The sequence below is a fragment of the Cryptomeria japonica genome, chromosome 6, assembly GCF_030272615.1.
Source record: "Cryptomeria japonica chromosome 6, Sugi_1.0, whole genome shotgun sequence".
Lineage (NCBI taxonomy): Eukaryota > Viridiplantae > Streptophyta > Pinopsida > Cupressales > Cupressaceae > Cryptomeria > Cryptomeria japonica.
This window is the reverse complement of record NC_081410.1, coordinates 347044596-347069530: the sequence shown is the minus strand read 5'-3', so window position 1 is coordinate 347069530 and position 24935 is coordinate 347044596. Positions and strand designations below refer to the sequence as shown.

At 36.5% G+C, this 24935-nt stretch overlaps 1 protein-coding gene across 2 annotated transcripts in view; it reads right to left on the bottom strand.

Moving 5' to 3' along the window:
* LOC131077931 (uncharacterized) overlaps positions 1–842 on the bottom strand; it is a 129304-nt gene extending 128462 nt beyond the window's left edge. Inside the window, exons 1-2 of one of the 2 annotated variants that reach the window (XM_058015537.2) lie at positions 251–842; positions 32–169 (exon numbers count right to left, since the gene is read on the bottom strand). In XM_058015537.2, the coding sequence (XP_057871520.1) occupies positions 32–169; positions 251–431 (319 nt within the window). In that variant the 5' untranslated portion in view covers positions 432–842. The remainder of the gene's footprint in view (positions 1–31; positions 170–250) is intronic. The other variant, XM_058015531.2, reaches the window with a different exon arrangement.
* Positions 843–24935: the final 24093 nt, after the last annotated feature.

Sequence of the window (24935 nt, the reverse complement as noted above, 5' to 3'; positions counted from 1 at the left end):
ACAAAACTTATTCATTGTTTGTGAGCCTTACCAGGTTTGTTAGGTTGAGAAACGGTTCTCCATCCACTACCATCATCAGCTACAGTGAGATAAGGGCGATGCATCTTCAATTCTTCCATTCTCTTCATCCTCTTTACTTCAATGTCTTCTGTCACCTGAGGTCTCTCATCTGCGACAGAAAAGCTTCAGCTCAAATCATTCTACACTGAAAAACAAGGATGAGTTAAATTCACGTGGGCAAGCAAATAACCTGGAGAGTCCTCGTGGGTAGAGTCGTCCTTAATTTCAGCTTGCCACGCAGGGTCTTCATCCACTATACGGACACCGCCCACATTAACGGAGGGTTTTGACTTTTTTTTCTTGATAGATTTAGGTTTTCCTTCAGATGTGTATTTTTTCAAATACTCGGAGAGAGAGGATGAAGTTGCCATTTTCAAATCTAAAAAAGCCTGCCAAAGGGCGTTCAAATTTTAAATCCCAGGGAGTGGCACCTCCCAACAATTTGAGAAGATGCGTGAATATTGGTGCATCAGTTTCTTAAACATTAATTAATGTTAATCGGCAATGGCGATTTGTGAGCGAGAAGATTAGAATGGATTGTCTCTGCCGCCAAAGGAATGGACGGGATAGCCCTCGTTGCTTACTCGGTAATCTGGTAGAGAGAATATCGGCCCTCACACTTTCGTAGATGCTAAACTTCACTGGCTTTTTTAATTCAAAGAGATTAAAAGGGAGTGGTCCCGTGGTGAAGCTCAAAGTTCCATTCTCCTGGTTCTTGCTGGTCCAGGGTGGGGTTCTGTTCTCCCACATCAAAAATAAAAAGGGACACATATAATTGTTGTAGAGGTAGTGGTGCTTATAAAAATTAAATGTTTATCAAAATAGATTCAAATATGTAGAGCCAAAACTCACACGTTTAAAAAGTTAGGAAAACAAATACATCTATTGTTTAGATTATCAATATTAAAATTAATTAATCAAAAAATCACAAATCTATCAATAATCAATACAATCTATTATATAAGATTTTCACAAATAAAATTTTCACTTTCATATTTGGTACTCACCAACAATAAAGTTGGATTATTGTTGAGAAAATGTCTCAACCTTATTGTTGCTATTTTTTAATTAAATTATTAAATGGAAAATCGTAATTATCTTCAAATTGTATGAAAGTTGCTAAGTTCAATTGTTCCAACTTGTAAGATGTTTTTTAATATCAAAATAATAAAAACATGAAAAAGGGGAAAGATAAATGAAAACTTGTTAAGATAAGGAAGATCTTTCAAAAGCAAATAAAAACACCAATTGAAAGAGGAAGCATTTTGCTTTTTGTGAGTTGTACCTAAGTGGTTTTCGAAACCATTTGCGATATATTGTTTCTCTCATGCCTATTTATTTAGTGCTTGACTTGAAGGAAATATATATTATTCACATAAGCAAAGTGTTGCAGAAATTAGAAAGAGAAGTTGTATTGATGTAACTCATTTGAAGGATTAATACAAAACTAGAATCTCTTTGGGTATGGATTTTTTTCTCGAAAGGGTTTCTCCATGTAATTATTGAGTTATAGTTTGCATATATTTTGTTATCCATTTTTGTGCTTGATTTATTGTTATTTGTTTATTTGGATGCATAAGGTTATCAACATAATTTCATTGTATGTTTTATCATGTTTTTCAACATTTGGTATCAAAGCCAAGTTGGCTTGATTTGAGAAGGGGGTGCCTTTCTCAAAGTGTTTGATTGGATTTTTTGTTGCGGTGGGAGTGTGTTATTTTTTCTTGTAGTTTCAAATTCAGTGCAATAAGAGATCAGGGCTAGCTCATTTCGATTGTACATTGAAAAGTTCAATGGCTTTGGATATGAGCTTTGGAAACTAAAGATGGAGGATCTTTTGGAAGAAATAGATCAATGGATTGTTGTTAATAAAGAGGAGAACCCAGACACTATGACAGATGAAGATTGGAATAAATCAAATAAAAAGGCTCACAGCACTATTCGTTTGATTTTATCTGATTCTGTTTTATTGAATGTTTCAAATGAGAGTATTGCACATAAATTATGGAATAGAATAGGAGAGATTTACCAAATGAAGAGTCTCATTAACAAGTTGTTTATGAAAAGAAAGTTATATTTCTTAAAATGAATGATGGAGACTCGATTACAAAATGCTTGAATTTGTTTAATCTAATCTTGAATTAATTATAGTCGATTAATGTAAAGGTGGAGGATAAGGATAAATGTATATAATCGTATTCTTGCAATAGATTATCTAAAGTTGGGTGTCCTTGTTGCCACTCTACTTTCAAAGGAAATGGGGAGATTGACTTCAGAGGGGTCTAAAGATGCTTTGCATGCACGAGGTAGATCTAGAAAGAGAAGGGTAAGGATAAAGAGAAAGGTGAAAAAGACAAGTCTAATCCAAGGGAAGGTCTAAATCACCTAGTAAGAGTAGATTGAGGTGTCGAAATTGTGGTAAGAGGGGGCATCTCAAAAAGGAGTGTAAGAATAAAAAGAAAATTAATGATGATTTATCTACTAATAAACCCTCTAATGATGAAGTTGTTGATGCTTTTATTATTTTCTGCCAAACTGACTTATGATGATTCTTAGCCAACAGATTCAGGTGCTTCCTACCACACGACTCCTCATAAGGATTGTTTTTCAGCATATTCAGCTTATGATGGTGGGGAATTTTTCCTCAGGGATAATAACATGTGGAAAATTATAGGCTAATGGGAGGTAAAATCAATTTTCAGTGATGGAAGGGTTAAAACCCTTAAAGATGTATTGCACATTCCTAGTTTCATTAGAAACTTAATTTTTTTAATCTAAAATGAATGATTCAGGAGTGCATGTTACTTTTGAAGAGAGTGGATGCAACTTAAGCAAAGAGAATTTGATTTTAGCTAAGGGTATTAGGTACGACACCCTATTTGGACTTTATGCTTCTACTTTTTGTAACTTTGATAATGTAACTGACAACTCTATATCATGTAAGTTGTGGCACCATAGAATGGGTCATATTGATGAAAAGGTTCTTAAAACCCTCATAAATAAAAATACAGTTGATGGTTTGTCTGGTTACTCTATTGATTTTGATTTTCGCAAACATTGTGTGTATGGTAGCAACATATAGTATCTTAAAAATTTGGAAGTATTAGAGTTAAATAAGTTTAGTAGGTAATTCATGGTGATGTTTTTGGTCATATGGATGTACCATCTATTGGAAAGTCTCGCTACTATGTTTCCTTTAGTGATTATTATTTTAAATATTCATGGATTTACTTTTTGAAGGAAAAATTTGTTGTTTTTTTCCTATATTTAAAGAATTTAAAACACTTATTGAGAAGCAAATAGATAAAAAAGTAAAGGTTTTAAGAGCAAATAATAGTGGTGAATTCCTCTCTAAAGTTATTTATGACTAACAAATAATGGTGGTGAATTCCTCTCTAAAGTTATTGATGACTATTGTAAGCATGCAGGAATTGTTAGGCAGAAAACAACTCTAAATATCCCACAAGAAAATGGATTGGCAGAGAGGATGAATAGGACTTTAATGGATAAAGTGAGGGTGTCTGAAAAAGGAGTGTAAGAATAAAAAGAAAATGAATGATGATTACTCTACTAATAAATCTTTTGATGATGAAGTTGTTGAGGCTTTTTTATTATTTCTACTAATATGACTTTCTTAGCTAGTAGATTTAGGTGCTTTCTACCACATGACTCCTCATAAGGAGTGATTTTTTGCATGTTTGTCTTATGATGATGAGGAAGTTTTCCTCAGGGATAATAGTACATGAAAAATATAGGCTGAGGGGAGGAAAAAATGATTTTTAGTGTGTTGGTTTCCAAACAGGATTTATGTTATCTAATGTAGCAACCAAGTTGCTCTTTCACTTATCTATGGAGGAAGCAACTCAATACTCAATAATCTCCAGGACTTGGACCAACTAACAAGGATCTTAACAAATCCTTCTGCACTTTGGGCTCTGCAAAACCCAGGAGGGTGGTCCCTTAGAAAATATACAACCTCTGCACCACAATTGCAAATAACACTACAACAAAGAAGATAGTCTCATATAATAAGGCTCAACACAAAGGGAGAATGTTGCAGGAATGGCTAATTCTGTGTTGATCCTCAGCCAATTGGAGCATGAGATGACAACAAACATATATAAAAATGAAAAGACATTCATTATTTATCAAGAAATATCAAGCCAAAGATGACTCAGACAAAATACTGATAACAAGAGCAGTATTTAGCCTAGATCAATGCCTTATCCCATTGGAAGATTGGATTCACAGAGTGCATATTAATATATGACAAAATGTTACCCTAGTATATAGATCTAAGATATTATTGCCTTACAATAAATATCATTTGTAACCAAACCTAAAACTTCTTATCAAAATCCCTGCACAAGTCCTATCAATCTGTAATTCTATTCAAGCATTTTAATTAATTTGTTACATTAAAGCATGAACTAGAAATTACACACACCACGACAGTGAGCTGAATGAATAGAAACCCTTGATTTATTTCATTCAAAATATGACAAAACTGTACATTGGAGAGAAATAGATTTGAATTTTGTCCTTTTAAATTTGATTACTAGCTTTGCCAAAAACAGTATACATTCCAAGGATTCAACAACTTCACAGAATTTGACACTGAACTTTCTATCTATTTGCTCTATATCAGACTAACAAATTGTTCTCAACTTCACATATGACTCTCTACTAGGACTCACCTGGAACCAAAAAATTCTAGAAACCAGAAAAAGACCCTTAAACACAGCCCTGAATTCTCTTTTATAAAACAAGGGAGCGAACAAACTTTAGGCCTGAGAAAGCACACGTCACAAGCTAATTGGACCACTTGTGATTCTTGTTACAACAATATTCCTTAGTGGCAAAATATCCTAAATGTCTCTTAAAACATTCTTTATGCTTGGACTTCTTAGTATTTGTTGAACATGATGATGGTGTTGGCTCATGATGCTCTGGATTCACTTCCTGAGGTAATAACCACTACAAGATGCCAAAACTGGGAACCAGGTTGTTATTCCTGACAGTAAGTAGCTAATTGTTTGTTTCTACCTTATTCTTCATTTAAGTAAATTCTCACCCAATTATTATACTCCTCTTATGATGGTCATTCAAAATTCATAACCTCATCTGCCTTCGTCCTATATGGAGTATATTTAACGGCTACTTGGTTGGCTTCCCTCTCAAAATTTTCAAAAAATGTGTTTGTATTGATGATCTTATCCATACTATCCTCAAGCATATATGTATCAAGGTTATCACATATTAATTCTACTTGAGAATTAATTACCCTCTTTGCTTTCTCTTTCCATGACTACAATTATTTAACATCTCCACTCTCTTCCATAATTCTACCAACAATGTGTCTTGCAGTTCATTGAAACTCTTCATCAATTCTCTGATTTTCTTCTCTAGATTCTATGGCAGAGTCTTAAATTCTTGTAATGACTTCACCAACAAATAGGTTGGTTGAATTGCTTGAGGTTTATCAGCATGAAACTTGGAAGCCATGAACGTCATTTTTAGTTCATTATCTTTATGCACCATTTACCAAATAATGGCGCAACTACCTCTTGATCCCTGTCAAAATTCTTTATGGCTTCAAACAATAAATAATATAATGAATGAATACTGTGTAACCTACTGTCAATCTTCTCATTTAAATGGCTCAAAACTGTATTCACTATCTCCTTCTTTTCTAAGACAACTCTTTTCTCTATGTCTTTTATTTGGCTCTCCAATTCCTTTATTTTCTCAAGCATCTGAGCCTTGGACGGGTCAACTAAATATGTAGGCTCCTCAATAATGGGTTCCAATGTGGAAACAGAGGGTCCCATTCCAACTAGAGACTTAGAAGCTGACTCAGTGGGGGTGGCTAGAGGTGTTTTAGATGTTGAGGGAAATCAAGAGGGGCTTCTAATTGCTTTTGTTGCAGCAGTTGAACTGTAGTTTCCAATTCAATATTCTTTTGTTGAACTTTGTTATACTCTGCAAATACGTGTTCATATTTTCTTTGGTATTCCTCTCTATCTACCTTTTCCCTCTTAGCTATTTCTTGTGCCAACCTTGCCACATTCACTGTTAGGTCAGTTGCTTCTACCACCGAAGTCTCTAAAGCTCATTCTATAATCAAACTTCCCCTCAAATTGGGGTTTATGTCTTTTATGTCAAGATTTCTAGCCCCTTTAGTTAACAACCATATTGTCAATGTGGCATATTCTTGGTTGTAGGCAGACCCTTGCAATGTCAATCTAACTTCCTCCTCTGAATTATACAAAAGCTACTGAGATTTCCTTATTGCATCAAAAGCTACAACATCTGCAATATCCGATTATGGAAGAATCAATACCCCTGTGTGGTCAACAATTCTTCTTCCCTTCGTAGGAGTGATGGCCTTAAATTCTTTCATCATTTCACTTTTAACTTCTTCTTCAACCTCCTTATCATTTATGTTATAATTTTGATCCTTCTTCTCAGTACGTCTGTTTTTATACTCTTCAATTTTAGTTGTCTAGACCAACTGTAAAAATACCTAGCTATGAACAAATGTCTCATCTTCCAGGAATTTGTCACATGCCTCTTTCCGTGTATCTTGGATGGCTTTTCCTTGTGTGTCCAGCAGAGCAAGGTCCCAATCTAATGACCTTGGTGGAGATGGGATTCCAATCTGCAACTCTTCATTAGTAAGAATGATCACATTCTCCTCCTCTGGTTCTTATGCAGGTTGTTCCTCAGGCTTGTCAATTTTCTACCTCTTAGATGGAGGAGGTGAAGAAGGAGGTGAAATGCTTGTTTTAGGTGGAGATTCAACATCTCTAATAATTACCCCCTTAAGAGGCCCATGTTGAGGTTCAAGGGTTTTTTCTTGTTTCATTATCCCCTTCCCCTTCCTCTTCACTATCACTTTCATCTCTCACTCTTCTGAAAAAAACCCTCCCTCTTGGAGGCATGTAAATAGGTCTCACCTCCTCTGGTTCCCCTTCTAGTGGTGATGTTGATTTTTGTACTCGGGGCCTTTGTTGTGGAGGCTCTGACAGTGGCCTTTGTTGGGTTGCTAATTTTGGAGGTTCTTCTCCTATTTCTTGGCTACTTGTTATCTCTGATTGCTCCACCTCATCCATTAGGTCATACATGACTTCATCAAAAATTTCTATCAAATAATCAATTTTCTTACAAAATGGATTGAATTCTTTGAACAGATCATACTTTGGGTCCAATTTGTGGACTTTATCAAGCAACTTCTTATAAGCCATCCATATTTCTTTTCTGACCTCTTCTTTATCCAAATCAAATTCATTCCTAATCAAGTCTTCTGAAAAATTGAATTGATGAGGCAGCTGGGTTCCTTTGATTCTTTTTCTAAACATCACATAAAAACCCTTTGGGTCATTGTACCTCTTTGTGTTGACTCTCAAGCAATAAGGAGAAAGAACCTTTTCAAAATGGACACATCCTCCTTTAAGAATTACAAAATATGGCACTATAGTGTAATTAGGGAAAAAGGTGCCTTTACCTCTCTTTGTCAACTCATCTTCATGTATGCAACCCGATTGCCACATAACTTTTGCAAATCCTAGTCTAAGTGGAACATTGAAAGACAATACATGTGGTTGTCCATGAAAACCATACACTCTTATAACTGTGCTCACAGAATAAGGAATGATATTCCCCAATTATGCTCAAGTTTCAATTCTGGCGTTCTTTCCTTTGGCCTCAAAAAATCATATAACTCTACTGGAATCCTTGGTGGATTTACTATCGACTAAGCCCTAAGCTCGGATGCAAAGCAATTGTCAAATCTTACATAGCTTGCATCCTTTCTGTCCCATGACATATCTATGCTCCAAACTTGTATTAGCATGTTTTCTCCATCCACCACCCTTCTCAACTCCATTTCTTCTGCAAATAAATCTGCATTTTTCTACAAGATCATGTACATAAGCATGGAATACCAATAGAATGAGGTACTAGTGTCACCCTTTTTAATCTGTAGTAACCCCTCACGTATCTTGTCTGCAAGGTATCGAGCAAAGTCATAAATTACTATAAAATTGGGGTGTTGAATCTGAATCCCCATGTACATATATAATTGTGGGATTATTGTGCTTGGGGGGAAACCTAAAATATGACACAGTTTGAAAAAGGTGCCCTTAAAATGATGTGCAAAGGCATCAATTGGAAAAGGCTCTTCAACACTTGGGCCAATATAATATTGAGTATCTATCGCCTTAGCCAAACGAAATGGGAGAAATCTTGCTCTGACTAAATATCTTGTCTTCTCATATTCTTTCTTTAGTTCCTCCAAATCAATAGGATCCAGGGATGCAGAAGGTTCATATAAGTCAAAAACTTCCCCGAAACTCCTCCCTCTGGATGCTCAATAGAACTTCTCCTTTGCTGCCCCTCACAACCCTTGAGATTGGGTCATACTTATCTGCCACTGCTTTCAATAAGTCCACATCCATGAATATAGTAGGTACAACTAACTTCCCCAAATCATATTGCCATTCCTATGAAAATGGGGCTGGTAGATTCCTTTGACCAAACCATATCATGAACATAATTAGCCTTGACATAGGCACCCTTGCATCTGATATCTTATAAGCCTTGTCGACTAAACCCTCACCCAGGGTCTGTCCATGTGCAAATCTCTGCCCTTAGTATTCATCATTTATTGATGGCTTCAATTGGTCCAAGAAATCATCATAGAGATTCCTCCTTTGATATTCAATATTACTAGAGTGTGGTCTTTGGGGTGCCATTATGAAAACCTAGGGTTCTTGATTTAAGTTCTGGAGTAAACTAAGGTTTTTTTGAAAATCTTGCAGCTATTACAATATAACTAGGATTTTAAAATTCTACTTCAAATTCCCCACCCTAGTTCATATCAAAAAACTTTCCCTACAAGTTGAAAGCAATCCCTATGCTCATAAATTTGAAATTCACCAGAGAAAGCTACAGCATTGAATTACAATTTTTTCACACCGCAAACCCTAATTTTGCACTTTGAAAGCTTGCAATAATTTCCTTTAGCTCTTGAAACACTCTCCACTCTCATTTGAATGCCTCTGGTAATTGGAAATGGGCAAAAATTGCTCTTTTAATATCCCTGTGTTGGTAGACCTACATCCCATCCACCATTATTGCTCGCGCGAGCGATGAAACGACTCCAAATATTTATGAAATGAGTTTGAATCTTCACCATAGATATGCCTCTGTAGCGTCGTAAATTGTACGCACTTGCTAGGGTGGTACAATTTCACACCTAGTTTAGCACCCGCCTTGGCACATTTTGCATTTTGCATTGCATTTCCCCTTTAGCACTTAATTAATTAAATTAATTAGGTCTAAGGTCCTATTTTATCATCTCCCATATCATAAAGTTGGGCCCTTTCATTAAAGTGTGCCCCTTTCATTTTATTCTTCCAATACATCATTTACTCAAAACCCTAATTAGGTCCTATTTTGAACTTGGGGGCTTGATTTCGGGGGTCAAAACATCTCGAAATCACCTGTAACTTCGGGATTCTCTCTAAAATCATCATATCTGACGGCCCTGAAAATTTGGTGAAAATTTGTCGGGACCATGGCGCCCGTGCAACATGGTCCCGGACATTTTTCCCAAATTTTTGGGAGCACGATCCAATCATAAAATAAAGCTTAACCCCAAGAAATTGGCGGGACATTCAATCTCTAGGTCGGCCAAAATACGAATTTACAACCTAGGGTTTCATACATAAAAGCTCTCTTTCCTCATTGGAAAGGAGGGGATTTTTGGCTTTCAAGGACCTTCTATGCAGCGAAAGAGCAGATCTTTGAAGACTTCAACAACATTCAACATTCCTCTATCAAGCACTTATCAAATTCGTTCATCCACTTAGGGCTTGGAAAACATTGAAGAACAATAGGAAATTACCGACTGAAGATTGGCTTGTACTCCTCCCTTGAGGGTTGGGTATGATTTCATGTTGTTTTCATGTCTTTGCATAAGCTTCAATATATCCTTTATTCATGCTTTAGATCACTTTGTATCTTGATTTAGAGCATTTACATTATCATTTACAAGCAATTAGGGTTTACTTTCTAGGTTGCTCTAGTTTGCTTTCTTGCATTTAAGGACCTTGCACACACACTAGGTCTGCACACACAATACATTTTACAATACAACTTGGCTATTCGTGGAGGTGGAAATCACCGAAGCGGGGGTTTGACTAAGGCAAAACCCTATATAGCCGCCCAAACACCTTTTCAGATATAAGTGCAGGTTTCAGGACTCGGACGACGCCGCAGGTTGCAGATCCGGGAGAAGCAGACTGAGACCGACCTTCCCACCAAATTTCAGAGAAAAAGACCAGGACAGGGGCGGGGGGCGCCTGGTCCTGCCAGGACAGGGGCGCTGGGCGCCTTGGTCCCTTCTGGGCGCCCTAGTCCCTACTGGGCGCCCTGGTCCGACAGCATTTTCAGCATTTTTGATAGCTTTTTCCAAAGTGCAAAAACAGCAGTTTCCGGAGCAGTTTTAGGGGCAGAATCAGGACAGTGGCGCCCGCGCCCCCGTCCCGAACATTTTCAGTCAGATTTTAACTCTGGGTACGCATTTTCATTCTTGTCTTATCCTTGTGTTTACAGCTTTCCATCATTTAAGTTCAATTCTGCAATCTTGTCATTAGTTCCTACTTGCATTTTGAGGTTAGGGATTGAACTTGCATCATTTGATCTTCCAATTTCAACAAAGGAATAGAAATCCTAATAGATATCCCGTGGCTCTCTCTTTCACAAAAAGAAGTAGCCAATTGTGTGATATCTCTAGGCTCTTTCGTATTCCGTAATGTGTGTCAAAAGGTAGGATTAGGGCATGTTAACCTAGTGTCACTTTTTCTCCCACACAGCCTCCATGTTGGCAAATCGAACAATCTTCATTAGTCAATCTAACATTGACATATGTGTTGGCATATGACCCCACCTTTGTCCAATAAGAAGACTTTATGTCAATCTGCCTTACAACTCATCCCCATGGCCCCACCTTCAGCTCCGACCTCTTAGCATGGACATGTGGCATCATCTTGTGATGTCACAGTGGTTAACGCCCTTTCACCTTCTGATCGTGGGATTGTGAGGATTGTCTGATGAAGACAATATTTAACATGTCCACCTTGGCAACCATTTAGCTTAGGGTGCTAACACTCGAGCACCATTTGATTATCTTTTTAAAACATCTTCGTCCATTTCAGCACATGCAAAAAGATACACCATTTAGTTGGCCGAACTTTAACTCCTTTTCGCTAACCTTTGACAAAATAAGATATTAAAAGCCTTTTTTCATATTTGTTTCAGCCACCCATTTTATGACACGTGGCAGCTCCAAGACAGATGGCAGTTCTCCGTGATGTCGCAATGAATAGGATGGTCAACAAGAGTCTTTGCGGCATTGCAGGGACACTTAACAAAGAACACAAAATACTCGACAAGAAAATGCAAATGGGGCCCGACCTAGGAACAAAAACAACACCTTTAAGTTGTCTTTTTTAAATAGATTTTGACCGCAAGAGGCCTAAGTCATGAACCAAGACTTAGGAGAAACTAAATATTAAAAAGGGATCGGGGTACACAATAAAAAACCTAGGGACATAACATGACCCCACCAACGAGTCAATGACCCAAAGTCATTGTAAAACTCAAAAAGGTAATGACTAAAAAAAACATACTCAGGGCTTACACAGAAAAGCTTGACAAATAAAAGGAACCCTAAATCTAAGCCATAAAAGGTACAATAGAGGCCTAATTTAGCCAGAAATAAACAAGTTTTACTAGGCGACCAAAAATTTTTGCAGGACATATTTTGAAGTCCTATCAGTGGCTCTAGTTGGGGATGCTCATTCCTTTAGAATGAAGCGAAGATCCAAAATCTCAGGTGAAGAAGACCACTTACAGAGCAGACAAAAAAGGGAAAAGTCTGAACAAGACAACCCAACAGAAAAGAAACCTACTATAAACTATGTACATGACCTACCACTAGTATTCATGGAAAAACTTATTTCAAGTGAAGTAATATTTCAAGAACTGTCCATGAACTAGCAGCTCAAGAATATCATCGTTAACCTATTGGAGAAAATAAGAGTCTTCTCCCCACTTACTCTGGACCACATAAGGGCCTAACCAGATAGCATCAAACTTCCTATGCTTTCCTTTTTCCTCTAATCTGGCATTCCACATCAAAACTAAATCATTTACTTGGAAACTCCTCGCAGTTGCTCTTTTATCATATAGGTTCTTAACCTGCATTTCTAACTTAGCATTTATGGCATGAGCTTCCCTTCTAGTTTCATTCAACTCGATTATAGAATCAACTCTCAATTGCATCTCACTATCAATATCATCATCATAAGCTTGGACAAACTTGTACATTTCCATCAGGTTGTTATGGGGTAACCTTGCACGTATCCCATATACTAAGTCAAAAGGAGAACAACCTATTGCCTTCTTCATTGTTACCCTATCTGCCCAAACTGCTAGTCTTAGCTTTGAGTCCCAAGCCTTTTTATTCTTTTCAAGAATCCTCTTGATGATTTTCATCAAACTTTTATTGCTTGATTATGCTTGCCCATTGCCTTGTGGGTAGTAAGGTGATGAATACGATAGTTGAATCCCATGTTTTTCACAAAAATATGTATATTCTTCAGACCTAAAACACATTACAAAATAATCAATGGAAACCAAAATCCAGTAATGAACACCACTTGATTTACATGTTATCTCCCACAATAAAATCAATCCCCCATTGCTGGAATGGAGCTTGTACATCAAGTAGTTTTAATGGAAGGTTCCCTGAAAAACTTCAGCTTCCCAAAAAACCTTTGGCAAGCATCACATTTCTTTACTAGCTGATGTGCATCTTTAAACACTGTTAGCCACCAAAACCCAGCTCTTAACACTTTGTGTGTAGTTGTCTTGGCCATATAATGTCCTCCACAAACCCCACTATGCATTTCTAACAACAATTCCTTAGCCTGATCTTGGTTCACACACTTCAGCAGTACACCTTTTACATTTCTCCACCAAAGCTTTCCACTTACTACAATGTACTTGATAGCATGTAATTTCAATATCCTCTTTTACATTTCTCCACCAAAGCTTTCCACTTACTACAATGTACTTGATAGCATGTAATTTCAATATCCTCTTCTCATTTTCATTCATATTTTCAGGACACTTTATTTTCTATGAGTGGTATATTACATTATCATACCACTCACAACCATCCACATCATAGAGATAAGCTCTATGTTCTTCTTCTACAACATTTATCTAATTGGCATCCAAGTTACTTTGAGCCATTAATTTTGCCAATCCTTGACCCCCCCTAACTTAGTGATCTGGATATCAATATTGAACTTTTGGATCCTATTGATCTATCTACACCTTCTTCCTGATACTTCCTGTTGTGTGAAGATATCCTTTACTGCAGCACTAGGCACATAAGCGATTACTTTTGTTCCCATTAAATAGCTCCTAAAAGCCTTAACAACCTTCACTAGTGCATATGCTTGCTTCTCATTTATTTCATATTTAAGTTCTACAACTTGTAATGATTTGCTAAAAAATGCAATTGGTTGTTCAAAACCTTCTAAGTTATTTTGTAATAATGCAGCTGCAATAGTATGGAAAGATGTAAATGAAAATATTTGCATTGGTTTGTTGTAATCCAGAGTCTTCAATATTGGAGCATCTTTAATAGCTTGTTTTATGTCTTGGAATGTGTTGGTTGGTTCTCCTTCCTAATCCAATTTTGATCCTTTCTTCAGCATCTTGGAAATTGGTCTACTTATCTCTGCAAAGTTTGTCACAAATCTCCTTAGGAAATTAACTTGCCCAAAGAATGATTGAATCCCTTTTTACAGTTTTTGGCTGAGATACTTTATCAATTGCGGCCACCCTTTCTAGAACAATATTTACACCATCTTTTGACACAATATGGCCCAACAATTTGCCTTCAGTAACTCCAAATGTACACTTCTTTGGGTTTAGAGAAATACCATATTTCAAAGCTCTGCTAATTTTTTTCTCAAAATGCTCACAATGTTCATCTTCCTTCTTGGAGTAAGTTGTCAAGTCATCTTGGTATACTCCTAGAAACACATTAATGAAATCAGAGAATGCAACATTCATTTCTCTTTGGAATGTTGCTCCTGCATTGGTAAGCCCAAATGACATCCTTACATACACATATGTCCCCCAAGGTGTTGTAAATGTTGTTTTGTATTGTTCTGATTCTTTAACCACTACTTGGTTATAACCTGAGAATCCATCCATCATGGACATAAGCTCATAGTCGGTGACTCTTTGTAGCATTGCTTCCATATTTGGTAATGGATATTCATCTTTTAATGAAGATACATTCAAATTTCTAAAATCAACACATAACCTGATATCTCCATTCTTCTTTCTTACAAGCACCAAGTTAGACACCCATGATGAATGTATAATAGGCTTGATAATACCAGCATCCCTCAACTTCATCAATTCTTCTTGCATCTTGGGTGCTAAGGTAGGGTTGATTGGTCTTTTCTTTTGTCTGAAAGGCTTGGCATCTTCCTTCAATAGAATCTCAGCTGGAATAAATCTTCTCGATAAGCCTTAGAGTCATCATATGACCATGCAAAAACATGTTTTTATTTCCTCAACATGTCAATTAGCATTTTCCTGACTTTGGGTGACATTTTCCTACCAATGTATACTTTCCTTGGTGTGCCTGGAGCAGTAGTTGTGACTTTTGCCTTATCCTGATGATCAAACACTCTTTCCAATATAACTAAACCTTTTTAAGTCTTGTTAGTCTTCAATTGAATTACTTCATTCTCGAAAACTGTTTCCTTTCCATCTATTGTTTCTACAAAAGCACTGAAATCAATTTCTTAACCTCCATACTTATCCATACAGTTTAGAAACCTCAAGATATCTTCATCGTCATTAAAAATTTGCTAATTTCCAACATTATCAAGAATTGATAGTTTGGTCATAACCTCAACCTTTGATATTCTGCAAAAGTTATATCATCTAGCCTCAATGCTATGTTAGCCAGTAGGTCTGCCACTTCATTATGACTTCTTTGTATCCAATCAATACCAAATGCATCAAAAATTTCTAATTCATCCCATACAACATTTCTATTTTCAATCTCTTATTCTTTGATGCATATTTGGATTTAACCTGGGATATGACTAACTATGAATCTCCAACAACTTTAAGCTTCTTTATCCCATGTTTCTCTGCAAGTCTCAACCCCAACAACAATGCTTCATATCCTGCCACATTATTTGTGCATGTGAAAGACAACATGAAAGAAAATTTAAATGTTTTTCCACGAGGTGATACTGTTAGACAGTTCAGATAACCTGAAAACAACTGAGAGGGGGGGGGGGAGGGGGGGGGGGGTGAATCAGTTGCCACAGATTACAAGAACATTCAGCAATTAAAACTTTAATACCGGAACCCAAAACAGTAATACCAAAATAGCAGTACATTAATTAAGCATAAACAATAATCATAGAATAAAAGTCATCCACATAACACCAAGATTTGTATGTGGAAAACCCGGTAAAGGGAAAAACCACGGTGGGAAGCCTACCCACAATCAGATAATACTTTTGTAGTAAGTATGTGAATTACAATGAAGGGGCATACACTTGCAGGAAGGCCAACAACCTAGAGCACACTACTCATCACAAAAGGAGCCTCACTGACTACATATAAATCTAGACTACAATCTGGAGAAGTGTTGAACTGCAAAAGATAACATCTCCTATGCCTGAGTACAGTTCCGGTTAAGGTCAATACCGAAGGACTAAATCCTCTTACATAAACCCAATTCGATCTCCAATGATCGATCAACTCCTCAGCTTGAATGATATTACATTACATTCCTTGACCATGACCTCTTACATTTACCAGGATGATCTACAATGAAATCTTACATCTATATATACAAACCCTCGACCATAAACAATCAGGTCGGCCACCAGATAATAAACCTATTACATAATTGCAAACCATTTCGGCCTTAGACCAAACAAATAATATATAACACATAAGACATCTCGAAAATATATCAATAGGTCCTATCCACACGTTACATTAAAGTCGGTCCATAACCTAGATCAACCGGGACCAAGTATAGGTCCACATGCTTCAGCAATGATCTCCATCCGCCAAGTCTCGAACATGATCACCAACAACATCTTGAAACTCTATTAGAAGATGCACCAACACCACTTATGAAATTCATCAAAGATCTCCATCAAAAGCTCTGTCAGTGAAACCCTCGCCGGAATAAGAAACCAATCTTCTAAGCAAGCAGGATAGCATCCGATCTTCAGACCAAAACCAACTGACCAAATATGAGTATAAGTATCATGAAGAAGCCAATTCACTAGATTATATCAGAGCCTTCTAGATCATACCCAATCCAAGTTAACCAGAAACCACTCAACCTATCGAGACCAGAAGGGTGTCGGTAAAGCATCCAAATAGCTAGTGTTGATATCAATGATAAAACATCAATGCAACACATAATCAATTCCACCAAATGGCCAACAATCTCCCCCTTGGGCATTGATGGCAACACTAGATGTGAAAAACATCTAAGTGCCAAGAAATGCCAAACAAGCCTCCCCCTATGGAATACAACCAACAAACTCCCGCATATAGCTCTGAATATCAACAACTATATCACTCCCTTTCTTTTCTTTTTCACTTTCTTTTTCTTTTCCACATCAATATCACTTCCCCTTTGACATCAATACTAGAAATTTGATAGAAATATCAAAGCAAAAACATGAGCCTCTGAATCTCAAAGCTGACTACTCCCCCTGATCAGTAGCATCCCACATCAATGCCGGAATGAATAGTATGTTTGATAGTGCATGTCGAACTGATGCCAAACCACATCAATCAAGTCTCTACCAGGGGGCAGAAACTCCCAGTTTGTCTCTCAGGTACTCAAATGATTCCTTGGATTAGTGTTCATATAAACCAGTCTAACTTCATTTACTTCTACCTTCTTCTTCAAAAAGTTATACTTGATAGATATGTGCTTTGTTTTAAAATGAAATACTAGATTCTTTAATATATCAATAGTAGCAGAGTTATCACAGTGAATAACTATTGGTGCGTCACAATCCACCTTTATATCCTTCAATATTTGCTTCATCCATAAAACTTGTGTACAGTTACTAGCAGTAGCAACATACTTAGCTTCAGCAGTAGATAGAGAAGTACATGACTCTTTCTTGTTGATCCATGAAACCAATATCTTTCCAAGAAAGAAATCTCCACCGGAAGTACTTTTTCGGTCATCAACATCTTTAGCCCAATCAATATCTGTATATGCACATAAAGTAAAGTTATCATCCTTAGGGCACCACAAGCCATATTTTGATGTACCTTGCAAGTATCTAAAAATTCTTTTCACTACCATGTCATGATTTTCTCTAGGATCACTCAGAAATCTTGAAACAATACAAACAACATTCATAATATCAGGCCCAGTCCGAGTCAAATAAAGCAGACCTCCAATCACAGATGTGTATCTTGTAGGATTTATCGGTGCAAAACATCTTTTATTGTCAATTTCTCACTTGTAACCATAGGAGTACTTACTGGTTTAAAATCTCCCATACCAAATTTCTTCAATAATTCCTTAGCATATTTAGTTTGACAGATGAAAATGCCTTTGTCAGTCTGAGTAATCTACAAACCTAAGAAAAATTTCATCTCACCAATCATAGACATCTCAAATTCTTTCTCCATATTCTTAGAAAATTCTATGCATAATTTATCTTCACCTCCAAAAATAATGTCATCAACAAATACTTCAACAATCGGTATATCATCATCAATGATTTATAATATAAATTACTGTTAGCACTGCCCTTAGTAAAACCAAGCTTCAAAAGATATTTATTCAACCTTGCATACCAAGCTCTAGGTGCTTGTTTCAATCCATATAGAGCTTTCCTTAACTTGCAAACCATATCTGTATCATCTGATAGTGAAAAACCATCAGGTTGCTCAATATAAACTTCCTCATCAAGACGCCCATTCAAAAATGCACATTTAATATCCATCTGATAAACCTTAAAGTTTTTATAAGCAACATAGGCAAGAAATAATCTTACAGCTTCAATCCTAGCTATAGGTGCAAAAGTCTCTCCATAATCAATTCCTTCTTTTTGAGAATATCCTTTACAAACCAATCTGGCCTTATTCCTTATAACTTGACCATCCTCGTTTAATTTATTCCTAAAAACCCATTTAGTTCTAATAACATTTTTATTTTTAGGTCGGGGAACCAAAGTCCATGTGTTATTTTTCTCAATCTGATCTAATTCTTCTTCCATAGCTTTTAACCAATGTTCATATTTACATGCTTCAATTACTGATACCGGTTCAACTTGTGAAATTAAACATACCTCATTAGTTGCCAATCTTCTTCAAGATTTGTCTCTATTTTTCTTGTACTTATATTTGTTTTGATATCCAGGGTTAGGCTTAAATGATCTTTTAACTCTTTCTTCAAATCTTGAATTCCTTTTGGGACGTCTAGATGCAAAATGACCAATATTATTACATGCAAAACATTTAAAAGGTGCTTTTCCTTCATACTTACTTCCTACTGGTCCTTTCGGTACTCTTCTAGCAAAATAGTGCTTCAATTTTCTCAAACTCGTCATCTTCTCTCTTCATATCTTCTAACTCCTTTGCATATAAATCTTTCTAGTCTTGCTTATCGGTTGTAGATGTAGATGCATGAAAAGCAGGTTCAATCTTCACATCTCGAGAAGGTCCAAATTCCTCAAGCTCAAAAGAAGATAGTTTCCCAACCAAAGTATCTTTGTTGCCAGATGTATTAGCCATTGTTCTCAATTCATTAACAACAGTGGCCTTCATTTTGTAAGCCAGTGGTAGGGCTCTCAGGACTTTAGAAATAATTTCATCTTCGCTCAAAGTTCCACCACAACATTGAATTCCCATAACAATCTCATTTACTCTTGCCATGAATGCAGTAATCCTTTCATCTTCTTCCATCTTCAGGTTTTCAAATCTCACCTGGTAACCATCAAGTTTAGTAATCTTCACTGTAGGGTCACCTTCATAAAGAGTCTCCAACTTATCCCATATATCCTTTCCAAATGATTTGTCTATTAATCCCATTAGTTGCTTATCAGAAAGTGCACACAAGAGAGCTTCTCTTGCTCTACAATCATTCTCAAGCTCCTTGTCCAGGTTAACCAAAGGAGGATTGCCAAATCCCAGATTATAGGGTATGACACCATTCTGTGTGATCTCCCAAATCTCCTTGCCAAGACATCGCAGATGAGTCTCCATCTGAATCTTCCATGTTGTGTAATTTTTTCCATCAAGCCTCAGAATATCCCTTCGAAAGATATCTCCAGAAGAACTGGATGGACTCGAACTGTTAATCGCCATAGGATCTTCCTCAAGTGGCTAAGCTTTCTATAGAGAGGACCAAAGCTCTGATACCAATTGTTAAACAGTTCAGATAACCGGAAGACCACTGAGAGGGGGGGGGTGAATCAGTTGTCACAGATTACAAGAACATTCAACAATTAAAACTTTAATACCCGAACCCAAAACAATAATACTGGAATAGCAATTAATTAATCAAGCATAAACAATAATCATAGAATAAATGCCATCCACATAACACCAAGATTTGTACGTAAAAAACCCAGTAAAGGGAAAAACCATGATGGGAAGCCTACCCATAGTCAGATAATACTTCTGTAGTAAGTATGTGAATTACAATGAAGGGGTCTGCACTTGCAGGAAGGCCAACAACCTAGAGTGCACTGCTCATCACAAAAGGAGCCTCACTGACTACATATAAATCCAGACTACAAGTGTTGAACTGCAAAAGATAGCATCTCCTATGCCTGAGTACAGTTCCGGTTAAGCTCAATACCAAAGGACTAAATCCTCTTACATAAACCAAATTCAATCTCCAATGATTGATCAACTCCTCAGCCTGAATGATATTACTTTATTCACACATTACATTCCTTGAACATGACCTCTTTCATTTACCATGATGATCTACAATGAGATCTTACATCTATATATACAAACCCTCGACCATAAACAATTAGGTTGGCCACCAGATAATAAACCAATTACATAATTGCAAACCATGTTGACCTTAGACCAAACAAATAAGACATCCCGAAAATATATCAATAGGTCCTATCCACATGTTACATTAAAGTCGATCCATAACCTAGATCAACCGGGATCAAGTATAGGTCTACAGGCTTCAACAATGATCTCCATCCGCCAAGTCTCGAACATGATCACCAACAACATCCAGAAACTCCATCAAAAGATGCACCAACACCACTTATGCAATTCATCAAATATCTCCATCAAAAGCTCTGTCGGTGAAACCCTCGCCAGAACCAGAAACCAATCTTCTAAGCAAGCAGGATAACATCCAATCTCCAGACCAAAACGAACTGGCCAAATATGAGTATAAGTATCATGAACAAGCCAATTCCATCACCAGATTATACTGGAGCCTACCAGATCATACTGGATCGAAGTTAACCAAAAACCACTCAACCTACTGAGACCATAATTTTTTCGGTAAAGCATCCAAAAAACTAGTGTTGACATCAATGACAAAACATCAATGCAACACAATCAATTCCACCAAATGGCCAATAGATACTAACATCACTCCTACACCTGAACCTTCTTTTGAACTAGCTCCATCAAAGTACATAGTCCAAATGTCCCCACCCTCTGATGACTTCTCAACTTCTTTATCAAGTGGTGCAGGTCTTTCCTCATCCTTTCTTGGAATATCCTCAACTCTGAAGGCATTTATGTCAGTGTCAATAAAACAAGTTATGTTCTGATCTGGGTCATGCTCAATCATATGCGGTACTCTAGGCTCTGTATCAATCTTCACATGTTTTCCATTAATACATGAACTTCCATAAGACAAGTCACATTGCAAATTCCCTCCCATAGAAGCACTCTACTTTCTTGATAACAACATCCCATATTGAGGTGGAATATCTACAACTAAAACATCCATTGTCAATTCCTTTTCAGGGAATGTTGCAAGCTTGTAAGGAAATGCTCTGATAGTCCCTATTACAGGTACCTCCCTAACATCCATAACAAAACATTTGCCTTGAATAGTGTCAACATCCATTCCCATAGCTTCCTTAATTTTTACTGGCATAATAGTGTTTGAGGCCCCAGAATCAATCATACATTTTTTTAACTTCTTTCCATTAATAACAACACTTAAAAAGAAAGGATGAACATTTTTTGAGCATTCATTTACTGTATTCTCAAGATACATTTCCCTGTATTCTCAAGACACAATTCCCTCTAACTCTTTATTTTTCTTTTCAGTTTCACTTCCTTCCCCCATCACATCATGAGAATTGTTTACATGTTCAATCTTAACTGACAAAGCACTTTTGACCTAGGCCACGACCTTCTCCTTCTGCTCGTCAATTCTCATCAGCTCTAATAAAGGGACTTTAACAGTAATTTGAGAAAGCAACTGCAACATATCTACAAGTGTGTAATCTGGTAAAACATAAGACATACCTAATTTTTCTTCACTCTCCTTTAATTTGTTGCTTTCATTGATTTGTTTCTACTTCAGGTCCTCTCCAACAAGCTTAGAAAACTTCTCACTCACTTTCGTCTTCACCTTTAGTGAAGTGGTTTCCTCCTTGGGTTTTGAGACTTCAACCTTATTAACCAATGCTTTATTTCTAACCTCCTTTATCTCGATTGCATTTTTTTATTATCTTCTTTCACTTCTTTACCCTTATGTTTAGACTCTTTAACAAAAAGACCAGAAGGTTTTCCTTGATCCTCCCCTATTGTCCTATTTCTCAAATGGTAATTTCTTTTTACTTGGGTGGCCATAGGAATTGTTAATTTGGCAATTTCCTCGTCAGAAGGTCTTCTTAATAACACTGTATCTTCACCCTGTTGAATAATGCACCTCTGGTCATCAATATCACATTCTTCATTAGAAAACACTTGTTGGTGGTAAGATTTTGTCCTTTGCCTCTGATCATCCACATCCAAATCCCGAGACTCATTATCTGAAGAGCATTCTACCTCTTCCAAATAAGAAGTAATCACCAAATAATCCACGTTATCATCTTGAAACACTTCATTCTCTACACCCTCCCATGATTCTTCATTGGCAACAATCAATTGTGCAACTACACAATGCTTAGATGAATATGGAGATTGACAAGCAATACACCATGGAGTATCCTCAATTGCATTTGTTGTACGCTTTTGCAAAGGCTAAGGAGTCTGTTGCTCCTACTTATTTTTCTGATGTTGTTGAACTGGCTTACCATCCTTCTAGTTAGTATTATAAGGGTAGTTATGTAATCTTAAAGGTCTGTTAACCCCGTTAAACTGCTGCTTTTCTTGTCCACTGCCTTTCTCATTCTTTGTAACAATATACTTGATATCTTTCAAGGTACTAAGTACCTTGTCTAATTTGTCTTCAGCCTTAGATTTTGAGCCTAAAGACTTTTCTATTTTCTCCTTAGAACTCTTAAATGACTTAGGATTCTCTTGTAATACCCTAAAATTGGTCACTTAAACCATGGGCCCCTAATCTCGACTACATCACCAAGGTCCTAACCAAAGGCAAATTAAATCAATCCAGAACACCTAATTAATTAATTCTCAGTCATCAATGTCACATGGCAAATAAATCATTCTATATTAATTAAATAATCATTCCAAGTAAATCATTTTATTCAATTATCCTATTTATTTAATTAAATATCCTAGCATATTTAATTAATAAATCAATTTGCCATTAAATCATTAAAAAAGGAATTAATTTGGAAAAATTGAATTAATTTGAAAAAAGAATTAAGACTGAGAAAAAAAATCAAAATTGAATTAAATTGAAAAATCTCAAAAAAGAAATTGAATGAAATAAATCAATTAAATATCAAAATTGAATAAAATATGAAATAAATCAATTTTTCTGATTTTATCTTAAAATTTGTTCAATTTCCTTTAAAGCTGAGAAAAATAGCCAATCACATCAATTCACCTGGATTGTGCTTCCTCTTAGAGAATCTTTGGTGTTCATCATTGATTGATCTTAACCGTTGGTCTCTCCGTGGATTTTCTATAAATTCAGGCCCTCATCTCTCATAAAAAAGAACTTGGAGATTATTGTTATTATGTTGTTTTTGCTCTAGGTCTATTGAGAATATTGCATTAGCTTAATTATATTGCTTGAATCATGTTAGTTTGATTAAAATCATATAGATGGGTAATTTTCTTAAATCATGTTAGCTTAATATTGCATATCTTGCATCCATTTAGCTCAATTTCATACTCATATAGATTAAATCCTTTCTTTAGGTGTCGTCTAGTCACTGGTGTTGCATAAGGAAATCTGAGAGCAAAACTAAACTTGCATCTACTAGAAGGCAATAGGTCACTTTGTAATGGTTTCATTGTTCATTGATTATTGATTTACTAACCATGCATCTAATGACTTATTGAATTGTTGTGTATACAGATACAAATACAGATACAAATATACTTTTCACACACATTTTTGGCACCCACCGTGGGGCTCGAGAATTTAATTTTTGGCCTTGCAAATCTTTTTTTTATTTTATTTTTTAGATTTCGTCCATACAACTTCTGTAAAAGGTCGTACGAGTTTTTACAACATACAGGACGAGTTCTGAGATTTGTCCTATGGGAATCATCGTACGAATATCTACTTTGTTGTCTTCTTTTGGGGTTTACTCGTTCAACTCAATGAGAATACTCGTTCTGCTGTGTGAGAATTGTCGTATGAATTTCTGATTTGCTCATTTTATAAACAATATAATTTTTGGGGTTTTCTTGATTTGGCTTTGGATTCACTAACGCTAACCCTGAATTGTCTTTAGTTTGCCTGAGATTTTCACAGCCTAACTGATCTTCTACAGAACGCCTGTCAAAGAATTTGTCAAATCAAACTCATGCATGTCAAAGAATTGAAAACAATATGACTACTGATGCGTTGGTTTTGTAGGTTGCCTAAGGAGAATCAACCAACTATTGTGTATTCTTTAATTCAATTTTAGGCAGTTAAATTGCTATTTGGTTAATGAACAAATCTGTCTTTTGTGTTTGAAGAAAAATCTAAGAGGTAGGAGAGTATTCTCTTGTCTGCACAGACAATCGGAAATCCAAACCCTTGAAGCTTTTTCTAAGTTTGAGATTTGTGTACCTTTTAGCAGACCTGTCACAGTGGGGAAAAGTAATCACCATGTGAGAATGACCCAAGTGAGTACAACTAAACCCAAGCACTCCAACTCACTATAATAAATAGGCCTTTCGGGATTAAAGTCTTGGAGGACAGGATTATTTGAGTTTTCTTTTTTGAGATCTCTCATATCAGGCATTTTGTAGGGCCTCGCGGTCTCAATCACGCTTGTGTGACTACAGCTTGTTTCGGTACCTTGTCGGGCTATAGGCCTCAATCGTGCTTGTGCGAATTCAAGGGGTAATTTTGAACGAAAATCCTTACTACGAACTTTAAAATATCAGCTACTCGATTCACCTCCGAAAGGGGGATAATCTTTGTGCAAGAGAGATAGTAACTCTCCCAAGATACTTGCCATATTGTGCCCCCATTAGCGTTTGGAGTTGGCTAATACGACATTGAGAATCCATTGTGTGAGACTCAACGACCGTATTCTGATTAGCTATTGGGTGTGTACCCGAGTTTGCAAGGAAAGGTTTTCTCTCTCAGCCAACTTCCTTAGAATTAGAGTGTTGTGTTTGAAATCACTTTG